General features: G+C 37.3%; 1 protein-coding gene across 1 annotated transcript in view; it reads right to left on the bottom strand.

Moving 5' to 3' along the window:
- The window catches only part of LOC114652784 (mitogen-activated protein kinase kinase kinase 11), a 150349-nt gene that overhangs the window by 54016 nt on the left and 74419 nt on the right, over positions 1 to 21914 (bottom strand). Inside the window, exon 2 of the mRNA XM_028803103.2 lies at positions 28 to 208. Within this exon, the coding sequence (XP_028658936.2) occupies positions 28 to 208 (181 nt within the window). The remainder of the gene's footprint in view (positions 1 to 27; positions 209 to 21914) is intronic.

Raw genomic sequence — 21914 nt, 5'->3', positions numbered from 1 at the left:
AGTGCTACACTAAACCAAGCCCCTCACCCCCAGACATCACTGCCTTTGGAGAACATAGATGACTTAATGACTTCTGGTGCCATCCAGGCATAGGTTCCTGCTGTACTCATTTTAGTTGTCTTGTGCCACTCTCGTGCAAGGCCAAAATCAGTGATCTTCAGTGTTTTTCCCTCCATATCCTCATTCTCAATTGGTTGTGCCAGGAGGACTGCAAGTGAAAGACACAAAAATATAGAAGATTGATTTTTACAGAAGATTAACAGCACAGAAAACAGACTAATGTAAATGTCTTAGTAAGTTAAAACATACCTGGATATGAATTTCTAACATCAGTCTGAACAAACTAAAAACTACTTTCTTTTCTTTTTTAAATGATCTCATTTACATTAAAAAAAATGAATAACTAATACAGGGAATCGGCATCTTACACATTATACTTTTTTAACAGAAAATGTCATGAATTAGGTAGCCTTGCAGGGCCACACGTATACTATATACATCTAGGGACGTGTGAGCAATAGATCCATTAAAAAAAAACACCATGCCAAAAAAAAAAAAAAAAAAAAAAAAAAACACCCTTAACCATTCTTTGCTATTTCAAAGGCATACTATCAATGCTTAGGCTGGGTATATTCAAAACTATGTTTATAAGCTTAATATTTTAAAAAAAAATACCGCAGAGGGCATATAAAAATAAAAATAAATACATCCTTATAACGCAATCAATCCATGATATCCTCATCATTAGGTGAAGGGTACAAAGTACATTTTATTCAGCAGCATTAGCTGTGCAGTGTAAGGTAAAATTAACACCACTGAATTACAGTAAGATATTACTGCTTTTAAAATGTTTCTTGAATTTTTATTTCATCAAGTTCTAACCAGGTACATTAAACAAAACCATTAGTTTGTAAACTACAGAGTGTCTGCATTTGATTTTATGGATTTTCATAGTGAGGAAATAAAGTAAAAATTGAAGTATTTATTACACATTCTTTCACAGCATGCATATAGATGGCTGTTGTAGAGTTTTCTTCATCAAGATAAGCATGCAGATGATGTTAATGCAGTACTTGCTTAATGCTGTACTTGTAGCATGCAGAGTAATGAAATATAGATTCTATTTTTATCGTGCACCAATTTAATAAATTTTAATGCACTTTGTATTCAAGTCCAAAGCCATCTTACATAAACATAATGACTTTGTCAGCATGGATGAAACCAGTTTTAAGTGGAAATACTCTAACTTTATTTTTAAATAAAGAAAACACAAAAGTCTTTAGAGATTAAAAAGGAGCCATTCAGTCTAAGACCAATGTGCATTAAGACATTTTAGAGCAGGAATTCAGTTTCAGCAGCCTAGCATATTTAAAGTGAGATACAAAACAATAGCAGGAAGAAACAAAGTCATTTTCTGATTGCCAACCCTATGCTTTCCTGTTTCTCCCAGGAACTGACGGGGTTGCTGCTGAGCTTGATGTAAATGATATGTACGGTATACAACATATGTTTAAATGTAATGTTACTGCATGTGCCTCCATAGTAGCAAGATGAGAGCCCACAGGACACTGGTTACACAAAAAATATCAAAAACTAAAGACCACTACAGTGGTGTGAAAAACTATTTGCCCCCTTCCTGATTTCTTATTCTTTTGCATGTTTGTCACACAAAATGTTTCTGATCATCAAACACATTTAACCATTAGTCAAATATAACACAAGTAAACACAAAATGCAGTTTTTAAATGATGGTGTTTATTATTTAGGGAGAAAAAAAATCCAAACCTACATGGCCCTGTGTGAAAAAGTAATTGCCCCCTTGTTAAAAAATAACCTAACTGTGGTGTATCACACCTGAGTTCAATTTCCGTAGCCACCCCCAGGCCTGATTACTGCCACACCTGTTTCAATCAAGAAATCACTTAAATAGGAGCTGCCTGACACAGAGAAGTAGACCAAAAGCACCTCAAAAGCTAGACATCATGCCAAGATCCAAAGAAATTCAGGAACAAATGAGAACAGAAGTAATTGAGATCTATCAGTCTGGTAAAGGTTATAAAGCCATTTCTAAAGCTTTGGGACTCCAGCAAACCACAGTGAGAGCCATTATCCACAAATGGCAAAAACATGGAACAGTGGTGAACCTTCCCAGGAGTGGCCAGCCGACCAAAATTACCCCAAGAGCGCAGAGACGACTCATCCGAGAGGTCACAAAAGACCCCAGGACAACGTCTAAAGAACTGCAGGCCTCACTTGCCTCAATTAAGGTCAGTGTTCACAACTCTACCATAAGAAAGAGACTGGGCAAAAATGGCCTGCATGGCAGATTTCCAAGATGCAAACCACTGTTAAGCAAAAAGAACATTAGGGCTCATCTCAATTTTGCTAAGAAACATCTCAATGATTGCCAAGACTTTTGGGAAAATACCTTGTGGACTGATGAGACAAAAGTTGAACTTTTTGGAAGGCAAATGTCCCGTTACATCTGGCGTAAAAGGAACACAGCATTTCAGAAAAAGAACATCATACCAACAGTAAAATATGGTGGTGGTAGTGTGATGGTCTGGGGTTGTTTTGCTGCTTCAGGACCTGGAAGGCTTGCTGTGATAGATGGAACCATGAATTCTACTGTCTACCAAAAAATCCTGAAGGAGAATGTCCGGCCATCTGTTCGTCAACTCAAGCTGAAGCGATCTCGGGTGCTGCAACAGGACAATGACCCAAAACACACCAGCAAATCCACCTCTGAATGGCTGAAGAAAAACAAAATGAAGACTTTGGAGTGGCCTAGTCAAAGTCCTGACCTGAATCCAATTGAGATGCTATGGCATGACCTTAAAAAGGCGGTTCATGCTAGAAAACCCTCAAATAAAGCTGAATTACAACAATTTTGCAAAGATGAGTGGGCCAAAATTCCTCCAGAGCGCTGTAAAAGACTCATTGCAAGTTATCGCAAACGCTTGATTGCAGTTATTGCTGCTAAGGGTGGCCCAACCAGTTATTAGGTTCAGGGGGCAATTACTTTTTCACACAGGGCCATGTAGGTTTGGATTTTTTTTTCTCCCTAAATAATAAAAACCACCATTTACAAACTGCATTTTGTGTTTACTTGTGTTATATTTGACTAATGGTTAAATGTATTTGATGATCAGAAACATTTTGTGTGACAAACATGCAAAAGAATAAGAAATCAGGAAGGGGGCAAATAGTTTTTCACACCACTGTATATTCATTTTATTTATTTAGTTTTTACTTTCACTTTTCTGCCCTCTGCACATCTGATTTGGGGCTGATATAAGAAAATCGTATTCGCTTTTTGGAACACAATTATTTCTTGTTGGCTGGTTCTGCTGCCATCTGCAGTGATGCATTTAGTTCCAGTAGAGCAAAAAGACCAGAATTTCAATTAATACCAGTTTCCCAAAAGCTCAAAGATGTGTTGGTTTAAGCAAACCCAGGAACTTAATGTGGCATTTGACTGTTGCGTTTAATCATTCATAATGATAACTACCAGTAACCACACCACAAGCTCATCAGATAAGGTAATACAGCTATATCCTTCCAGTACTTGGATGGGAGATCATCTAGGACAGTGATACTCAATTATGGACCTGGAGGTCCACAGTAGCTGCAGGTTTTCACTTTAACCAGTTAGTTTTTGGGCTTAGTTTTAGTTAACTTGCTTGTTGGAATTCTAAACCAATAATTGCCTATTTTACTTTTAAACTGCTGCATTCAGGTTTTAATTATTGCCCGTTTTCCTAACCAGCCATCGGTTAATAATGAGGTGCAAATGACAAAGGAACCACCAGCCCTCCAGCTAATGTGCTTCCATTTAAACCATTGGCCATGCATCATGACATATCTGTGTTAATAAAATGTTCTGAAATAAATGAGAGAGAAGGGATGGACCACAAAACATATGAGCAAAGTTCTCAGAAAACAAAAAATATACAATTTTGTCTTGAAAGAATGAAAGCACTATCAAGCTATGTTATTATATACTAAGTTTCATTATCTTTTTGGCCTGGCTTCTAATTACAAATCTGGAAGGAACAAAAACCTGCAGATACTACTGACTTTCAGGCCCATAATTAAGTACCATTGATCTAGGAAAAAGTTTGGGTTGCTGCTGGCAGAAGTGTTGGGGAGGCCAGCAGTGGACGATTACCCTGTGATATGTGTGTGGATCCCAATGCCCCAATGCAGTGACATGGACACTATGCTGCAAGAAGTGTTGCTGTCCTTCGAATGAGACATAAAACCAATGTCCTGACTTTCTGTGGTCAAAAAAGATCTTTGGGCATCTGTCAAAAAGAAAAAGGGTTTATCCTGATGTCCTAGCTAAACTTCCCATCCTGGCCTCATCCATTCTGGCCCCTGATCATCCTGTGACTCTGACTGGCTATTTCTACCACCTTTTCACCACCGAATAATAAATGTGTGGTGAGAACAAGGGTGCAAAATGGCAGCCGTCACAGTATCCAGATAAATGCAATACATTGATGGTGGATGAAGTGGTTGTCCTCTGACTATGCAAAGCATTTTGACTAGTGAGAAATGTGCTATATAAATGTTATTATTATTATTATTTATCATTACCAAAAACCAATAGCACAGGGGTAGGCAATGTTGGTCGTGGAGGGCCTCAGTGGCTGCTGGATTTCTTTCCAACCCAATTGCTTAATTAGTAACCAATGATTACCAATCTCAGACTTTATTTAATTTTATGGCTTGTTAGTCTGCAATGTTAGGTTCTTATATCGTAGATTTTTTTTCCTTTCCAAGGATATCATCCAAATGACTTGAAGCCTAAAATATATAATTTTCATTCTGTCACATTTTACTCTTAAGTGTTTTATTAAACCAAATAGTGCATGAGTCTACACAAGTTTAATTGGAAACAAGAATTGCAGGCTTTTTTGTCGTTTGCATCTTATTGCTAATAGGGTGCCTTAAAAACACTGAATTCTGCTGTTTAAGACTGAAATAAGCAATTAAGGGTGGGAAACATTAACAAGCAAGTCCACTAAAATGAAGCAGAAAAACTTCACTTGAGTAATAACTGCTTCATAAGCAATAATTAACTTCTCATTAAGAAACAGGGTTGGAACAAATACCTGCAGCCACTGTGGCCCTGTAGGAACCAACATTGCCTATGCCTGCAATAGCAAATTTATGCCTAATACGGTTTATGAATGTTGCCTAAGTTATGCCGGACGTTCTCTCACAAACATGCTTATTTAATAATTAACAAGACAATGTGCATAACATTTTAACATTTACCTGGGATTCAGGAGTGGATAGACAAGTTAGAAAATGGAGAGATGACTATGAATGGATATGAAAGTACACCCTTTCCAACAAACCACTTAACTAAACCATTATTTGTACAGCAACATAACATAACATAACATACTCATACACTACCTGCTTAGGGCTGAGGGCTAATCACCAATTAACCCAACATGCACAGATTTGGGGATATGAATGCTAAAAAACCACAAATACTTGGGGAGAACATGCACACTCTGCACAGACAACTGGGCCTGGGAAAATAATTATGCAATTGTGCCATGTTTAGGAGAGAATAAAGAGTCATGAAGCTGTGTTCTCATTTATATTTTAAAAATATTTTAGTAGTAAAAAAACCAAAGTATTTACAAGATTAGTGACTTTGGCAGGTACAGAGCAGAAGTTCTCAAGTTCATTCCCCGGCAACCACTATGGCTGCAGGTTTTCACTGTAAATTTTATTCTTACTTTTTAAGATTTTGCTCTTTTGGTGTTCTGCTTATTTAAGCCCTTTCAATTGAATGTAACTGTATAATAGCTGCTTCCTTTAGCATCCAGTGTCACTTATACCTGTGCCTGTACTAATTATCAGTATTTGAATACAATCAAGAGTGCAAACTTCACAGAGAATGGCAAATTATATAGAAAAAGTTAGAGCAAACTTAATTGTTTAAAACAATAGCCAAAAATGCAAATTTCTTAATTTTGTATAAATAGGTGGACTGGCGATTCTAAATTGGCCCTAGTGTGTGCTTGGTGTGTGGGTGAGTTTGTGTGTGTCCTGCGGTGGGTTGGCACCCTGCCCAGGATTGGTTCCCTGCCTTGTGCCCTGTGTTGGCTGGGATTGGCTCCAGCAGACCCCCGTGACCCTGTGTTCGGATTCAGCGGGTTGGACAATGGATGGATGGATGGATGTAAATAACATACCAGAGTACTTTTCTGAATGACAAAAAAGGCCAGAAAATTAAAAACTATATTGATTAATGTATTTGTGAAATAAAAACCTGCAACCACAGTACTACATCAACTAGAAAAACACTCTTCCTAAATGACACAAACTGATACAATGATAGAAAGGTATATCAAGTCCGGCTTGAACTTCACAATCTAGGAGTCTATATTAGTCCTACTACCGATAGATGCTGACGACCCAGAAGCCTGTTATTAACTTCAGCTTGGAGACAGTAGAGCAAGTGAATTTTGCAAATTTCAAGTCCAGGACCTAGGGGTGTAAAAAAAATAACAATACACTTGAGTATTGTAATATGTCTTGTGATACTGTATCGATTCTCAAAAACATTATCGATTTTAGATTACCAGTGCACCTACAAAGTTGTGCTGTGTTTAAACCCTTGAATGCTAGATAGCAGTGTTATAATCAATCTTCAGCTAACGTAGCAATGTAAACTAAGACACAAAGTAGTGGAAGGAAACACTGCTAACGTTAGCTTTAGCAAAGCTAGCTGAGTAGTAATGTTACCATCGATGGCTGAAACCAGAAGAGTCAGACCAGCTCCTGCGGCATACAGAGTTGAAGTGTGGGGTCCTTTTGGCTTCCACAATGAAGAAAGCACTAAGGTGATCGATAAGAACCTTGCTGTCTACCAAATGTGTCATGACAAAATAACTTTGTCAATAATCTATTTCATCTGCAAAGATTTGCACCCTCTCAGTGTTGTACAGAATGAAGGCTTCCGAAATATAATGAATACAATGGAGCCTCAGGGCACCATACCCACCCAACAATACATCACTGTGCTTAAGTTGTATGAGGAGGTAAAAACGAGGGTACTGGAACCCCTCAGCTCAGCTTAGAGAGTGGCTTTGACATGCAAAGCTTAGACATCAAGGGCCACTGAATCATACATAATGATAACAGCAAATCATAATGGGATGAGTGGAAGGTACACTCATAAATGCTACAAATAAAAGAGATGCATGACAGCCACCCAGGAACATCGCAGCGTTATTAAAGGAGGCCATTAATAAATGGCAATTGGAATTGAAAGAGATAAACACTGTAATAGACAATGCATCCAATATGAAGATTGCAGCTGGACTTGTAGACATGACACATGTACAATGTTTTGCGTACAGCCTGAATGCTCGTAACCTCTCCTCTCCTCCTCCTGAATCTTGCCTCGAAGAATGCACTGAAATTGCAACGGTAGAGAGACCACTCAGCGGGTTCAGACGTGTTACACCTTTTTTCAGATGCAGCACCATAGCAAGCTACCAGCAAATACACAAACAAGACCTACTCCAACTACCAAAACGCAGGTTAATCACAGACATTGTCACAAGGTAACAATACAATTATGACACGACAGAAAGATTTTTAGAACAATAACCAGCCATCTTTGCAGCACTCCTTTCAATAGAGGGCAGAAAAAGTAAAAAGGAGATCTTCGCAATGAGAGAGGCTGACATCGCATGTGTTGAGGAAGTGTTCAAGGCACTCAAGCCAATGATGGATGCCACCTTGGTAATGTCATTTTTCAGGTTAAGTGCCTTGCTCAAGGGCCCAAAAGAGTAGGATCCCTTCTGGTAGTAACAGGACTTAAACCAGTAACATTGTCAATACCAGTGCAGTTCCTTAGCCACAAAGCCACCACTCTACCCAGTACTAATTTGATACTTTGATGTTTTTAGCAGCAAGTGGAGATAGACCGTCTGGTGGAGGAGAATCACCAATCAGAGGAGGTTTATCATCCGCCTATCTACAATGATGGCTCTGCCCTCACCCCCACAGGCATCCATGAAGAAAGCAAGGAGCTCGTGTGCCCTGGCTGACTTGCTAAGAGCTATGTTTTCCCCTGCCAAAGATAATGCTGCACCAAAATCTGCACATGATGCCGCTGCAGCAGAAATTAAGAGGTTTAGAGAAGAAACCCCTTTGCCGCTCCCATAAAATCGTCTCAGTTGGTGGAAGGAACACGAACATGAGTACCCTCAGTTATCCAGAATAGCACAGCGTTTCCTGTACATTCTTGGTACAAGTGTCTCTTCGGAGAGAGTTTTCTCCATCACAGGAGACGTTGTTACTGCACAGAGAAGTGTCCTGAAAACTGTTGGTCATGTTGACCAGCTCATATTCCTCCACAAAACCCATGACATTAAAAACTAAGCACTGACATACACACAAACATTAATAACATGTGCAATTCAAGTATAGGATCAGGGAATGTTCAACATCTGTAAATATATTTTTTGTTTACATTTGTTTAATATTTTGTTTAGGAATCCTGCAAACACTTAACTTTCATTGATACAGTCAGATGTAAACTGCAGAAAAAAATAGTATTATGATGTTGGATATTACAGGGACTATGCAGTTTCTTTTACTAACTACTCAAGATTGAGATATTAAAAAGTGGCATACATACTGCAACAGAATGTGAATCTTTACAGCAGAATTTAATAAACACACACACAATCTCTCTATCTCTGTTTATGTTTTTATTTTCTTAATTTGCTTACCAAAAGACTCCTGCAAGCACTTTTATTTATTTTTACTGATATTGACGAATGTTCAGACTGCAGTGCTAAGATGTTGGATGTTATAGGGACTATGCATTTTCTTTTATTAACTACTTGAGAAATTCTGTGCCATACTGTGAACCTTTAATGCAGGATCTAAAAGTACAATCACTTTTATTATTATTTTTAAATTAATTACAGGCCAATGTCAATTCCCTTAGATTGCGCAAAAAGTAGTTACATGGACTGTAATATTTGCAGTTGCAGATCCTACTATTCTGATTGCATAAAAAAAGTAAACTTTTTTACTCGGATTTTGTGCATAGGATGGTGTGTTCTTTATACAATTGCAGTTTTCCTAAAATTAGATTTTAAATAATTGCAGTTTATCGCCTTGCTTACAGTATCACAATATATCACAATAAATTGAATTGTAAACCCTGTATTATGATACGTTATCATATCACAAGATTCTTGCCAATACACAACACTACCAGGTACACATCCAAGCCAAGCAGAAATTTGACCAAACGTGGCATAAGCAAAGGTTTGAGTGGTTTGCAAAAAGAGAAGCTAAAAAGCAGAAAGTATAAGAATGGAACACTAAGCATTAAAGACACATATAAATAGGAATTGGACAAAGCAAGCAAGAAAGAAACAAATTAATTCATATAGAATCAGGCTAAAATCACTTGGGGGAAAAAAAAAACAGAACAGCAGATTACTCTGGGAAACCACTTCACTAAAAAGAAGATGTGGATCCCAGCTTTCATAATGGCATATAACAGTTGCAAAACAGCTTGTCATTCCACAAAGATAACAAATAAACTTTCAAACAAGAAGCAAACTAGAACAGCAAAGCAAAGTTCAGATGTAGCCCTCACATTGTGGATCACTAAACATTGGTTCAGAGGACTGCAACAATCAATGCATGTAGAATTTCACAGCAAGACGTGAAGCGCCTCAGCAGGAAAAATGAGAGATGCAAGACTGAAGCTAAAGATCATGAACTTCTGTGTGAATCTGCTATTAGCTACATTAAAGAAAAAAAGCCCTGCACCACCCACCTTAAATACAAGATGCAAGCTAAGAATTGATGTTGCAGCTTTGTTTCTAGCACGAAAGAAGGAGATGTAAATTCATAAAATACAGAGGCTAAAAGGACTTTTGAAAGCTAAGGGCTAGCACTTTAATCTGCAAGTTGCACTGCCACAGGAAAGGCCTCAAAACAAAAAAAAAATGGTAGCTCTGGTTTTGACAGCTGTCAACCACAGTACTCACAATATTACAGACATGTCCAGCATATTTGACAGTTTGTCTTAATAGTAACTGGGATGTGGAAGTTGAGCACATTGTAATCCAAAAAATCTGAGGTGATAATTAGAATGAGTAGCCTTTCCAACCATAGAAGACCAAGACATGAATCAGATGCCGAGGGTACCTATGACCCATACCATGTTGGGCAAAAAAAAAAAAGAAAAGGCAGCCATATCTTTTCTGTAGCCTCTTTGACATTATTATATTGAAAAAGTCAAATATGATTAACACCCTCTTTATGATTGATTACCTAGAATCAATGACATTATCATAAACAACAGAATTTCTGTAACAATTTACTCTCCAAAAGGCACAGATCATCACTCTTAGAAAAGGGAAGGAAAGGTAGCGTACCTGTGACTGTTAAGTAATGTGGAAAAAGAAGCTCCAGTCAAGTACCCTGCTGGTGAAATTACTATTACTGACTAGCAAGGCCAATGAGTTACAATCTGAAAACAATTCAGAGCAGGGTATAAGAAACTCTTGTATGCTTTGCTTCAGAGAAACAGTTGATATGATTCAACCAACTGGATGCACAGTTTATTGTCTTGATTTTGCAAATGACTTAGCTGGCAAGGACAAAGAATGAGACTTGTACATGATAATAAGCAAAAACTGGTGCATGGACAGTGAAGTCCAGTCATACCTAACCTGGAGCATCTCAATTGATCCTTCTACCTCCTAAGAGAATTTCCTTCTGTTATTATTATGACTGAATAATTCGAACTGCAAGCTAACTCTGAATCAGCCGTCAGTTATCTATACAACATCATCAGTAAACATATCAACATGTATCTGGAAGTTTCTTTCACTCTAGCAGGTTAAGTTAAGCATTGCAATCTAAAAAAGTGTAACCAAAGTCATTTCAGTATGTTGCCTTTCCTGCTAAAGGTAATAGCATTCTGGATCACTGTCAGTACTCATTTAAGTAGGTTTATACCACCATGGCACATCCAATCTCTGGTAAACTTGATATACCTTTATTCTTCATCTTCTTGTCTGTTGAAAAAGTAAACTAAACAGCACACCATCTACTTTAAAAAGTATACAGTGATAATGTCAAACAAGTAAATGAAGCTGATCCTGTTTATTATACACTGTGTACGCAACAGTAAAATTAAGGTCAAATCAAAGGCTCTTAATCAACAATGACCATCACAACATTAACATACTTAATAAACAAACTGCCGTATTCCACAAAAAAAACTTAGGTTTGACCTTCAGAAGGTTAATACAAAGTCAACAAAAGCATGCCATGAAACTCAAAACACAATTTGAGGGGACCATTTCATGTGGCAAGGTATCAGTGTTTATAATAGGAATGACAGTTAAACCACCAACATATGAACACCTCACCTCTAGATGCGAAACTCTAAACAAGCTTTACATCAATTCAGTGAATTTAACATGAAAAATGAGAGTTGAAAAGGTAAAATTCCTTCAAGCCGGCTGGACAGGATGGTGTTTTATCCCACCTTTGCTGTTCAACTAACCTCTGACTACAAGACATTTTAACCTCTGGCTGCATCTATGTTTCATAACAGCAAGTTATAAGAAAACTACCGTAGAGTTAATGCTCAAGAAAAATAAAGTGATGCAACAGAACAACTACTGTCTAAGAGCTTATAAAATAAACTGGTCAGTGGATAATGCATGTTTTTCCAGCTACATAAGCTGGCCTTCAACACTTGAACAGATCTACAAGTATGTCAGGATAAAAATGAATTATTATTGCTCTTCAAAGCAACTGTTTCAATTAAGTTATTCTTAAAGCTTAGTGATATAGGCCTCTGTATTTCAATTTACAATAAGATACTAGATTTTCAATTGTGCAGCCTAAAAGTCGTCAAGAAGGGCAAATAAACCTCATCCATGTTGAGTTTAAATATTAACTCCGCTAAAGGCTGCAACCTGGGGCTCTACTTACTTTCACTCCAGGCAGAGCAGCTAAATATACTAACAATTTTGCTGATTACATCGCAAAGACTGAAATGATCACAAACAATGAAGCAGACTACACCCAGGAATGAGGAAGCATATCACACAACCTGGTATAGCGATGCCAACTGTGCTCCGAATACTACAAACAAAATGATTGTGGATTTCAGAAGATACTGAGAATCGCATCCCATTCACATTGAAAGAAAATTCCAACTTCTTTGTATATCTCATGTAAAAGATCATTGAGACTTTAGTAAGTGCCTAAGAATATTTGACATAAATAAAATATGAGAGTTTCATATTTTTATCAATATACCAGAGAAAGGGTTCTGGTCTGGTGGCATCACTGTGCAGTATGGTGACACAACCATACACAAAAAAGGCAATCCAAAGATATGCGATATCTAAATACTGGACTCCTACCATCCTGAATACAAAGTGTAATCACCTCTCAAGCCAGGCAGATAAATTGACCTAATAAACCTAATAAATAAATTAACCTAATAAAAATTGAAAAAAATTACTTTTCCCCTCAGAATTACATCTTATACATTTGGAACAACTTGAATGTCCAACTGGTGCCTTTTATCACAAGGCTATCATTTACTGTTGCAATTTTTTTGCTCTAACTTTTAAATATACAATTTGCTTATTTACATTTATTTGTTTTCTTACAAATTTCTGTCAATATTGGGCAAATTACAAACTTTAATCATCTGTAAAGCTTTTTCTCTCTGACTCTAGCGGTCATAACCAAATGACCAGACAGACAACAAGATACTTGGTTTTTGCTATACATTGTGAACTCTACAATCAGATGAAGAAGTTGGTTAAAATACCGTTTGGACATTTACAATCTGCTGAAGAGTTTTACTCCATTGGTATAGTTGTGCCTCTTCCTTTCATAGTTTGTTCCAACTGAATGTTATTCAGAAATATTTTTTCAGGTAACTGAAGATGGTTGGCTAGAGGGATATGAGATTCACCCAACCTAAAAGAAAACTGGGGAACAAAGCCTTCCAAAATGTTACCCTATGTGAAGGAGCTAGTAAATGAAGATAAGATGCCCCATTTTCTGTACCATTCCATTTCACTCTCTCCTATAAAAGCAACAAATACAACATTCTAGTTTTACTTGCCATCAGCTAGGACTGTATTCCTTTTAATAGTTGGTACAAATTAACTGTTAAGTTTAAACAAATATGTAACTTATGTGTATATATATTTGTAGTTACATAGTTTATTTCAATTTTTTATGTCTTTTAATGTAGGATAGATGATTTATTTGTGTTCATTTTTGTTTATTAAAAATGAAGTAACTCAGTAACATTCATAAAATGTGTCCACTGCTGTACAAGTGACTTCAGGTTGCTGCATTACTGATAAGTTTGAAATTGAGGAGCCACTCCTTGTGGCAAGGTCCAATTTACCTTGGCTTAAAATTTCACTGTGGCAGTCACAACAATGAACTAACCATATGCCAGTGTTTTAAATAGTTCTGAGCAAGAATTCACAGGTATTATTCCCTTACCTGAACATAAAAAGTTTTGCCAAAAGCAGTCAGTTTAAGTATATATAGCTCCTCTATCTTTACTCACCTACGTTTTGCAAAATAAGCATCAAGACCGCTTGTTCCATACACTGGCAGTTCTCCAAGTTAACAAAATCTTTCTAATCTTTGTGTGAAAGTCTTCCTTAACCAGCTTCCACCAGAAAATTAATGTTCAAGTACAGCACATTTTTTGATTGCTCAAAACATAAAAATCATCTAGAATTACTGTAAGGGATTACTTCTCAAATTCAACAGATTTAAAATGAATGTCTAGATATGAACACCACTACTGAAGAAACTCTTCTAATAAACACAGGAAGAGAGTTCTAGTATCATGGCACCACAAGACTAAATGAGCAGTTACTGAAGAGCTGCAAGCTCCACATAGAAAAGTAGAGCAGAAATATGTATATCCCCATTGTTCTGCCACTGATGATTCATCTCACATGTGCTGTAACACTCTGATTATGAAGTGCATTTTCATTTCAGTCAGCTCATTTGGTTTTTAATTCAATCAAACTTTATTTTTTAAACAATGCTTTTTATTAAGAACTGCACTACCATGTTCTCAAAACGCCAATTAGCAGCGGTTAATATGTGTACTTTGTTGGCAGTTGAACACCTCTATGCACCTGGGCGCCTTCTGCAGTCAGCCTCCCACTTTCACTCTGCTTAAGTGCTCTTCTTTAGATCTGCTTCCCTCTTGCTCTTTACATAATGGGCTAAACTTGAACCACACCAAATTATTGGTCTTCACTACACTTTAATTATGCCTTTTTAACTTAAATGAAAATGTACTGTACTGCAGTTTAAATTCTAGCACTGCTTATTATATAATATTGCACTTTATTCTATTGCTAGTTATCAGGAGGACACAATTTTTTAAAGTATACTTTGTACATATTCAGACTATATACACTCTACCTTCACATATTCAAATACATCACAAAAACAAAGCTAGGCATCATTAAGGAAGCATGACAATACTTTCCCCATTTATGTTGGGTATGGGCCAGTAAGTACCAGTTTATCACAGAGCAAGAACACAGATATTTGCACAGTAACTGGTGCCCCTCAGCCCCTCTCTTTCTGTGATGTTGCAAAACATCATAAAGGGAAAAGAAAAATGTAAGGAAATATGTGCAAACATTTAAAAACAAATGAAAGGCTTAAACTTTATATAAATATACAGAACGCAGGCAAAACAAACAGTGGGACAAAAATAGTTGAGACATTCTTAAGCATATTATCATCCTTATAAGTGTATAGGCCTCAGCATACTTTTATAAAAAGGACAAGTCTGTTAATAATTCAGTGTGGCAGGAAGTTCTCTTGGCTGTCCTGGCCACCAGTTCATTGCTGCTGGTCACACTTACACACACACCACCACTCACACTCACACAGCCCAATTTTCAATCATCAATCAACCTAACTAGCCTATCTTTGGGAATGTAAGAGGAAAAGTAGAGGTGGAAAACTCACGCAGATTTCAAACACACCATCACTTGGTGCCAGATTCAAACTAAGAATTCTGGATCCACTGCTATTGTGCTAAATGTAAATGTGTATATCTCAGATAGATTAGTTGTTCAAGTACTTTATTGTTTTTGTGTAACACCAAGAAATTACTTTTATGGCAACCCCAAAGGTGCATTTAAAGAATAGAACAAAAATAATAATTTAAAACAGAATTCAAGTTAAAAAAAGGAGAAAACAATATAATCATACAAGATGTGTCAAATATTTTCAAATATGTCATATACAGTGTTAAGCGATGAAGTAACCAGAGCAAATTATTATTGCCCAATGTACAGCAGCATGAAATCTTGCTGCACCTATTAATGAACAGTATACTGCATATTATATATTGTATTATATTAGTATATTGCACATTACCAATATAGCTTATTGCATATATTCAATTAATGGCCCTTCTCACACAGCAAGTCATATATAAGAGTTGGAATGATGGCAGTCCAGTGCCAGTGATGACCTCTGCTGTTTTTACAACCCACTGCAGGGCTTCTTTAGCGGCCTTGGTGCAGCTGCTATACCAGGCCGTCATGCAGTTAGTCAACATGCTCTCTATAGGGCATTTATAGAAACTGACCAGCAGCTTCTGGGGGAGGTTAGCTCTTGTTAGCTTCCTCATAAAATAGAGCCGTTGTTATGCTTGTGGAGAAGCACAACAGACAGTAACAATCCAATCACTTTACAGTCCTTTCCTCTACAATGTTTGTACATGCAGCAATCTAAAAGAGGATATTAATCAAAGTTCATTAATGGAAAGTGCCATTAATAACAAAAACCTTCATAAATATTTGTGAATTAACACAATGATATCCTACATAAAATTTCAGTTTATATATATATATATATATATATATATATATATATATATATATATATATGTGTGTGTGTGTGTGTGTGTGTGTGTGTGTGTGTGTGTGTGTGTGTGTGTATAATTACAGACAGACAGACATACAGAAATATGTCCTACCCAGTCACCACAACTGTGGAGTAGGCTGAAGTCAATACTGCTTGCCATGTCTGTGATGAATTTTCAACACCTTAAATACAAGACCTGAAAATGTCAAGCTGTTGTGATGGCAGATGGGACCTAACCACTGTTACATAGACGAACCTAATAAGGTGGCCATTAACTGTAAGTAATAATAAAAGTGATCTTAAACTAAATGGCTGCCAGTTAAACATGCTTGCAAGTTTCAAGAGTTATTAGGGTTTCCTTTAAGGTAGTCTTGACACAGATTTGAAAAACGTCATAAATGAAGCAGGAATATAGCATTCCAAATACAGTACATGCCAGAAATGTCAAACTTTTGGCAAACTGTACAATTATTGATCACGTTTTGTAAGAAGCCGGAAATGACTGTGCCTGCCCTGGATTGATTATAACCCTGGCTGCCTCTTCAGAGCAGTTAAATACTACACAACTATTGTTTAAACACAGACGTGCCTTGATCTTATGGATTAAAAACATCCTGACAAATATAAAATTACTACACCGCTTTTGAATTTTACAATAATATGCTTATTTTATTATTCAAATGAAAATGCAAACTACAGGATGTATAGCACAAGCTGATAACATTAACTTGAGAACTCCCAACTTAAAAATAAAAAACACATTGTTAGCACGTAAAGTACATTCAAAAGTAACTAATTTTTAGTCCTTCACTATACGCGTTGGGTGGCTATGATGGGCCGCATCACAAATTTAGCAGGAATAGATTAAGGGGCACTTACCTTGTTGTTTCTGGTTCATGAAATGCGAGGGCACCATCAAACAGATAGTGCTGCAGCCTCATAGTACATGAACCCAAAAGGCAGTGGGGTGGGGGTTCGTGTAACTTTGTATGGCCTGTGCCTTGTGTGCAGGCACAGTGAGTTGCTGTAAACATCAGAGACCGAAGGGCCCATGGTAAAAAAAAAAGAGTTTAACATGGTAGCTTAACTGATGGATGGATGGATGAAGGAAATGTGCAGAGAGATAGTATCATTGGCGTGCACATATGCAGAGACACAAAGCTCTTTTAAAGGCACTAAAGTGCAGAGTTTTGGTTTGGAGCCCAAGTTGCAGCATTCGAAGATCAGTATTGGGAGAGGTGGGGGACAGGTGGAACAAACCATGGTACAGTTTTAAGCAGCAATTAACCTTTTTTGAATCACAGACCCCTTTAAGAATCTGATGAAAGCTATGGCTCCCCTTCCCCAGAAATTTTCACATAAACACAACTTTGTTTTTGTTTGTTTAAAAAAAGATGACTTTTTTTTCCTTTTTTAAAAAATGACTTTATCACTGTAAATAAAGAATTAACAATGTTTTCACTTTAATGTCTCAGTCTCTCCATCGTTGATCAATCTCGGTATATGAACTACAAGATACCCAGGGTTCAAGGTCATGCCAAAGTATGTGAAGGCATGGGGTGTTACAGTATCACACAACCCCTGACTCACCCTATCACATTGGCATACTAGACAATTTTGACTCATCTTCAAAACTCCATTGTCAGGCTATAAAGCTATACATTCCAATGTCTTTGAACACCCATTTTCACTGCTTCTTTGCTAAAGATGATTTAGTCAGCCGAGATCTCTCAAAGTTAGAGTTCTCCCTATTACTACTACACAGCTCTCAAAAACACTTATCCAACGTTTAATTTTTTATATCCAGAAATCTCTCTCAAGGTCTGTGGCAGAGTCTACATCTCTCAGAAGATTCAACACAAAACCAAACTATTGATTCTTGCACTTTACATCTAAATTTCTGCTATTCAATTATTTCAAAATTATATTTAATAATTATTCTCTCTCTTTTTTGGGGTTGCCACAGTGGATGTGTATCTCCCTTTGCCATTGGTTTCTATTTCCTACCTTCTTATTATTAAGCCTTCATTATAAAATAGCTAATCACACTATCATTTTTGTATATTTTTCCATTTATCCTATTGTCACAGAGTATTCCACCCTTTGAATCATTGATCCTAAGAATGGAAAGGACTCCACTTCTTTTATCTCATCCAATTCAAACCTTCACTTTTTCACTCTCCACTATAGTTGCTGAACATACAGTACACTGAGTTTTTGATTTGCTTATCTTCGTGCCCTGCTCCTCAGGAGCATCTCTCCACCTCTTTTAATTCAATTTCCAGTTCCTCACTTATACTTTTACACAACTCAAGGTCACCTGTAAACAGCATTGACAACAAAGGCTTGTTCTTCATTTTCTTACTGATCTCATGTGATGTTAGTACAAACAATAATAGGCTCAATGACAATTCAGATGTCATTCCAATCTGATGTCGCAATCTTCTCTATTCCTGGTCCCCACATGACTTGCCATCTTCACTTCATCGTACATTTTTTTAACACTATGAACTGCTCAGGTACTTCGTTCCTACTCAATCTCCACCACATTTCTTCTCTTGGCAATCTACGAGGTGTGATCAAATAATATAGTGAATGTTTAAATTAAAAAAAATGTATTACAGTAAAAGACACATTTCCATTAATCCCCCTCAAAATACTCCTCCTCGCTTTGAACACACTAATCCCTTCTTCAAAATTTTAATATGATAGGCTTTATAGCAGTCTGTTCATAAGTGCAAGTTGTTCTTAACCTGGGGCTGCCTATACCAGCATTAGAATATAACAAGAACAAACAATTCAGTCCAACAAATACCTGCGATCGATCGATCGATCGATCGATCGATCGATCGATCGATCGATCGATCGATCGATCGATCGATCGATAGATAGATAGATAGATAGATAGATAGATAGATAGATAGATAGATAGATAGATAGATAGATAGATAGATAGATAGATAGATAGATAGATAGATAGATAGATAGATAGATAGATAGATAGATAGATAGATAGATAGATACTTTATTAATCCCAAGGGGAAATTCACATACTCCAGCAGCAGCATACCGATACAAAAAACACTATTAAATTAAAGAGCAATAAAAATGCAGGTAAAAACAGACAATAACTTTGAATAATGTTAATGTTTACCCCCCCGGGTGCAATTGAACAGTCGCATAGTTTGGGGGAGGAACGATCTCCTCAGTCTGTCAGTGGAGCAGGACAGTGACAGCAGTCTGTCGCTGAAGCTGCTCCTCTGTCTGGAGATGATACTGTTTAGTGGATTCTCCATAATTGATAGGAGCCTGCTGAGCGCCCGTCGCTCTGCCACGGATGTCAAACTGTCCAGCTCCATCCCTACAATAGAGCCTGCTTTCCTCACCGGTTTGTCCAGGCGTGAGGCGTCCTTCTTCTTAATGCTGCCTCCCCAGCACACCACTGCGTAGAAGAGGGCGCTCGCCACAACCGTCTGAAAGAACATCTGCAGCATCTTATTGCAGATGTTGAAGGACACCAGTCTTCTAAGGAAGTATAGCCGGCTCTGTCCTCTCATGCACAGAGAATCAGTATTGGCAGTCCAGTCCAATTTATAGGTCTGTACCCTCTGCACACAGTCACCTCTGATGATCACGGGGTCCAGGAGGGGCCTGGGCCTCCTAAAATCCACCACCAGCTCCTTGGTTTTGCTGGTGTTCAGGTGTAGGTGGTTTGAGTCGCACAAATTTAACAAAGTCCTTGATGAGGTTTCTATATTCCTCCTCCTGCCCACTCCTGATGCAGCCCATGATAGCAATGTCGTCAGCGAACTTTTGCACGTGGCAGGGCTCCGAGTTGTATAGGAAGTCTGATGTATATAGGCTGAACAGGACCGGAGAAAGTACAGTCCCCTGCGGCGCTCCTGTGCTGCTGACCACAATGTCAGACCTGCAGTTCCCAAGACGCACATACTGAGGTCTGTTTGTAAGATAGTCCACGATCCATGCCACTAGGTATGAATCTACTCCCATCTCTGTCAGCTTGTCCCTAAGGAGCAGAGGTTGGATGGTGTTGAAGGCGCTAGAGAAGTCTAGAAACATAATTCTTACAGCACCTTTTAATTTCCCCAAAATAGCACCAAGTCTTATTTTAATAGATTGATAATCAGTTTCTTCACTCTTGCCACTCTGGGTAGTTCTTACGCTTTTGTTGATAGATGGAACCAGGTGTAAGTGTTAAAAAGAGGGAGGAGAAAACATCTGGCATCTTAAAATTAAATTAATAATATATTTTGTTTAGAGGGTCTTTTCTAGTCTCTTATGAAAAACACCCGACTTATCTATGTTGTAGTACGGAGTACACTAGTGGGCACAGTTCCTTGTACAACAGACCTGCAGTGACTTAAAAGAGAGCATAAATTTGAAAATAACACAAATGTGCTTTTGAAATAAACATCTGTCAAAGTACTAGCCTCAGGGGAACATTCATCATCACAGACTTTGCTTTTCAGCACAACTGCACACACAATTACAAATATATAATAAATATATTTTCTCACAATTGGCTTTACTAAATTGTTTCATTTTGTGAGTGTTAATATTTTGTATGATACTCCTTTTCGTTGCATTGCATGTTTCTCTTTTCAAGTGTAAAGCAAAAGAGCAGTTATTGCCTCCTTCCCCTTCCTTTCGACTCTCCCAAGGATTCACTTACTGTATATTTACCTAACTATGACTTTAACTTTATAATTTGTAAACTGCTGAGTAAAACTTGCTTCCTGTGACACTGCTTGGTCTTTTAACATTGTCTCTTACACGCAACTTGCTTTATCCCTCCCATTTATGATTTGTACTGTAATTTACTTTCTAACCTGATACTTGCCTTTCATTTTTAAAGAAACTTAGCTTATACAGATCTATTCTTTGTGTCCACCAGTTAAGAAACATTTACTGCTGCTAAAATATACATTTATTCTAAATTCATACCTACTGTATATGATCAATACCTTTAAAGGCAATTTTGTGCATTAACAATTCTAGAAGTATTCAATGAATTTTTGTAAACATTAAGATACACCTGAATTAAGACTTCATGTTTGAATAGGTCTGTAATATAATACTACATACAGAGCACAGTCACAGGATTTAACATTGTCTTCTGTTTAACTATGACATGAACTTGGCAGATATGAATCTCAGTATTTACTGTGCACATCTGAAGGTTACATGTTCAAATCTAACCCCAGCTCTTGATGCAAACTTGAGAAAAATGATTAACCTAGTAAAGAGAAGAATCACAGATAATGATTTTTTTTGCCAGTACTGAAAAGGCACTGAAAATTTTTTTTTTAAAACAGTATGGTACCATCAGTTTGATATTTTTGGTACCGGAAGTAAACAGTAGCTTTAAAAGACCTTGTACATAGCTCTTTGTTCATTCGTTCCCTCACACGCTTGAGAATCCATAGAGGTCCAAAGCCTCACCCACCACCCCCTGACCCACAATTCAACGAGGTGAGTTCAGGGGGGTGTTGTAGGGTGGTGTTATCCATTCCTTGCTTCAGCACTGAGTTTCAAAAGCTATTATCAAGACCAAAGTCAAAATTTTAGACCAATCCAATACTAGTATTCAGCATTTTTTCTGCATTACCTGAACACAACAAAATTAACAAGATTTTTTCAGTATAACAATCAAATATAAATGAATTACTTTCTAAGCTGCTTTCAATTATCCACTGTGTATTCTTTTCGTTTACCTGCTAGCATGAGACTTCGACAACAACAACCACCCAAGCACTGTTTTGGTATTAAACTCCGCCACAAAAACTCAAATACATTTCTGAGATTATTTAACTGCAAAGGGATAATGTGTGCCTCCTGTGGGAATGATATGTGGGTGTTCTGTTACATGTTCCAACATCTTTTCTGCTTTTGGTTCCAAACTAAAATATTTCAGTTGTATT

Source organism: Erpetoichthys calabaricus, chromosome 1 (assembly GCF_900747795.2).
Source record: "Erpetoichthys calabaricus chromosome 1, fErpCal1.3, whole genome shotgun sequence".
In the NCBI taxonomy this organism is placed as follows: domain Eukaryota; kingdom Metazoa; phylum Chordata; class Cladistia; order Polypteriformes; family Polypteridae; genus Erpetoichthys; species Erpetoichthys calabaricus.
This window is presented reverse-complemented; position numbering and strand designations above follow the sequence as displayed.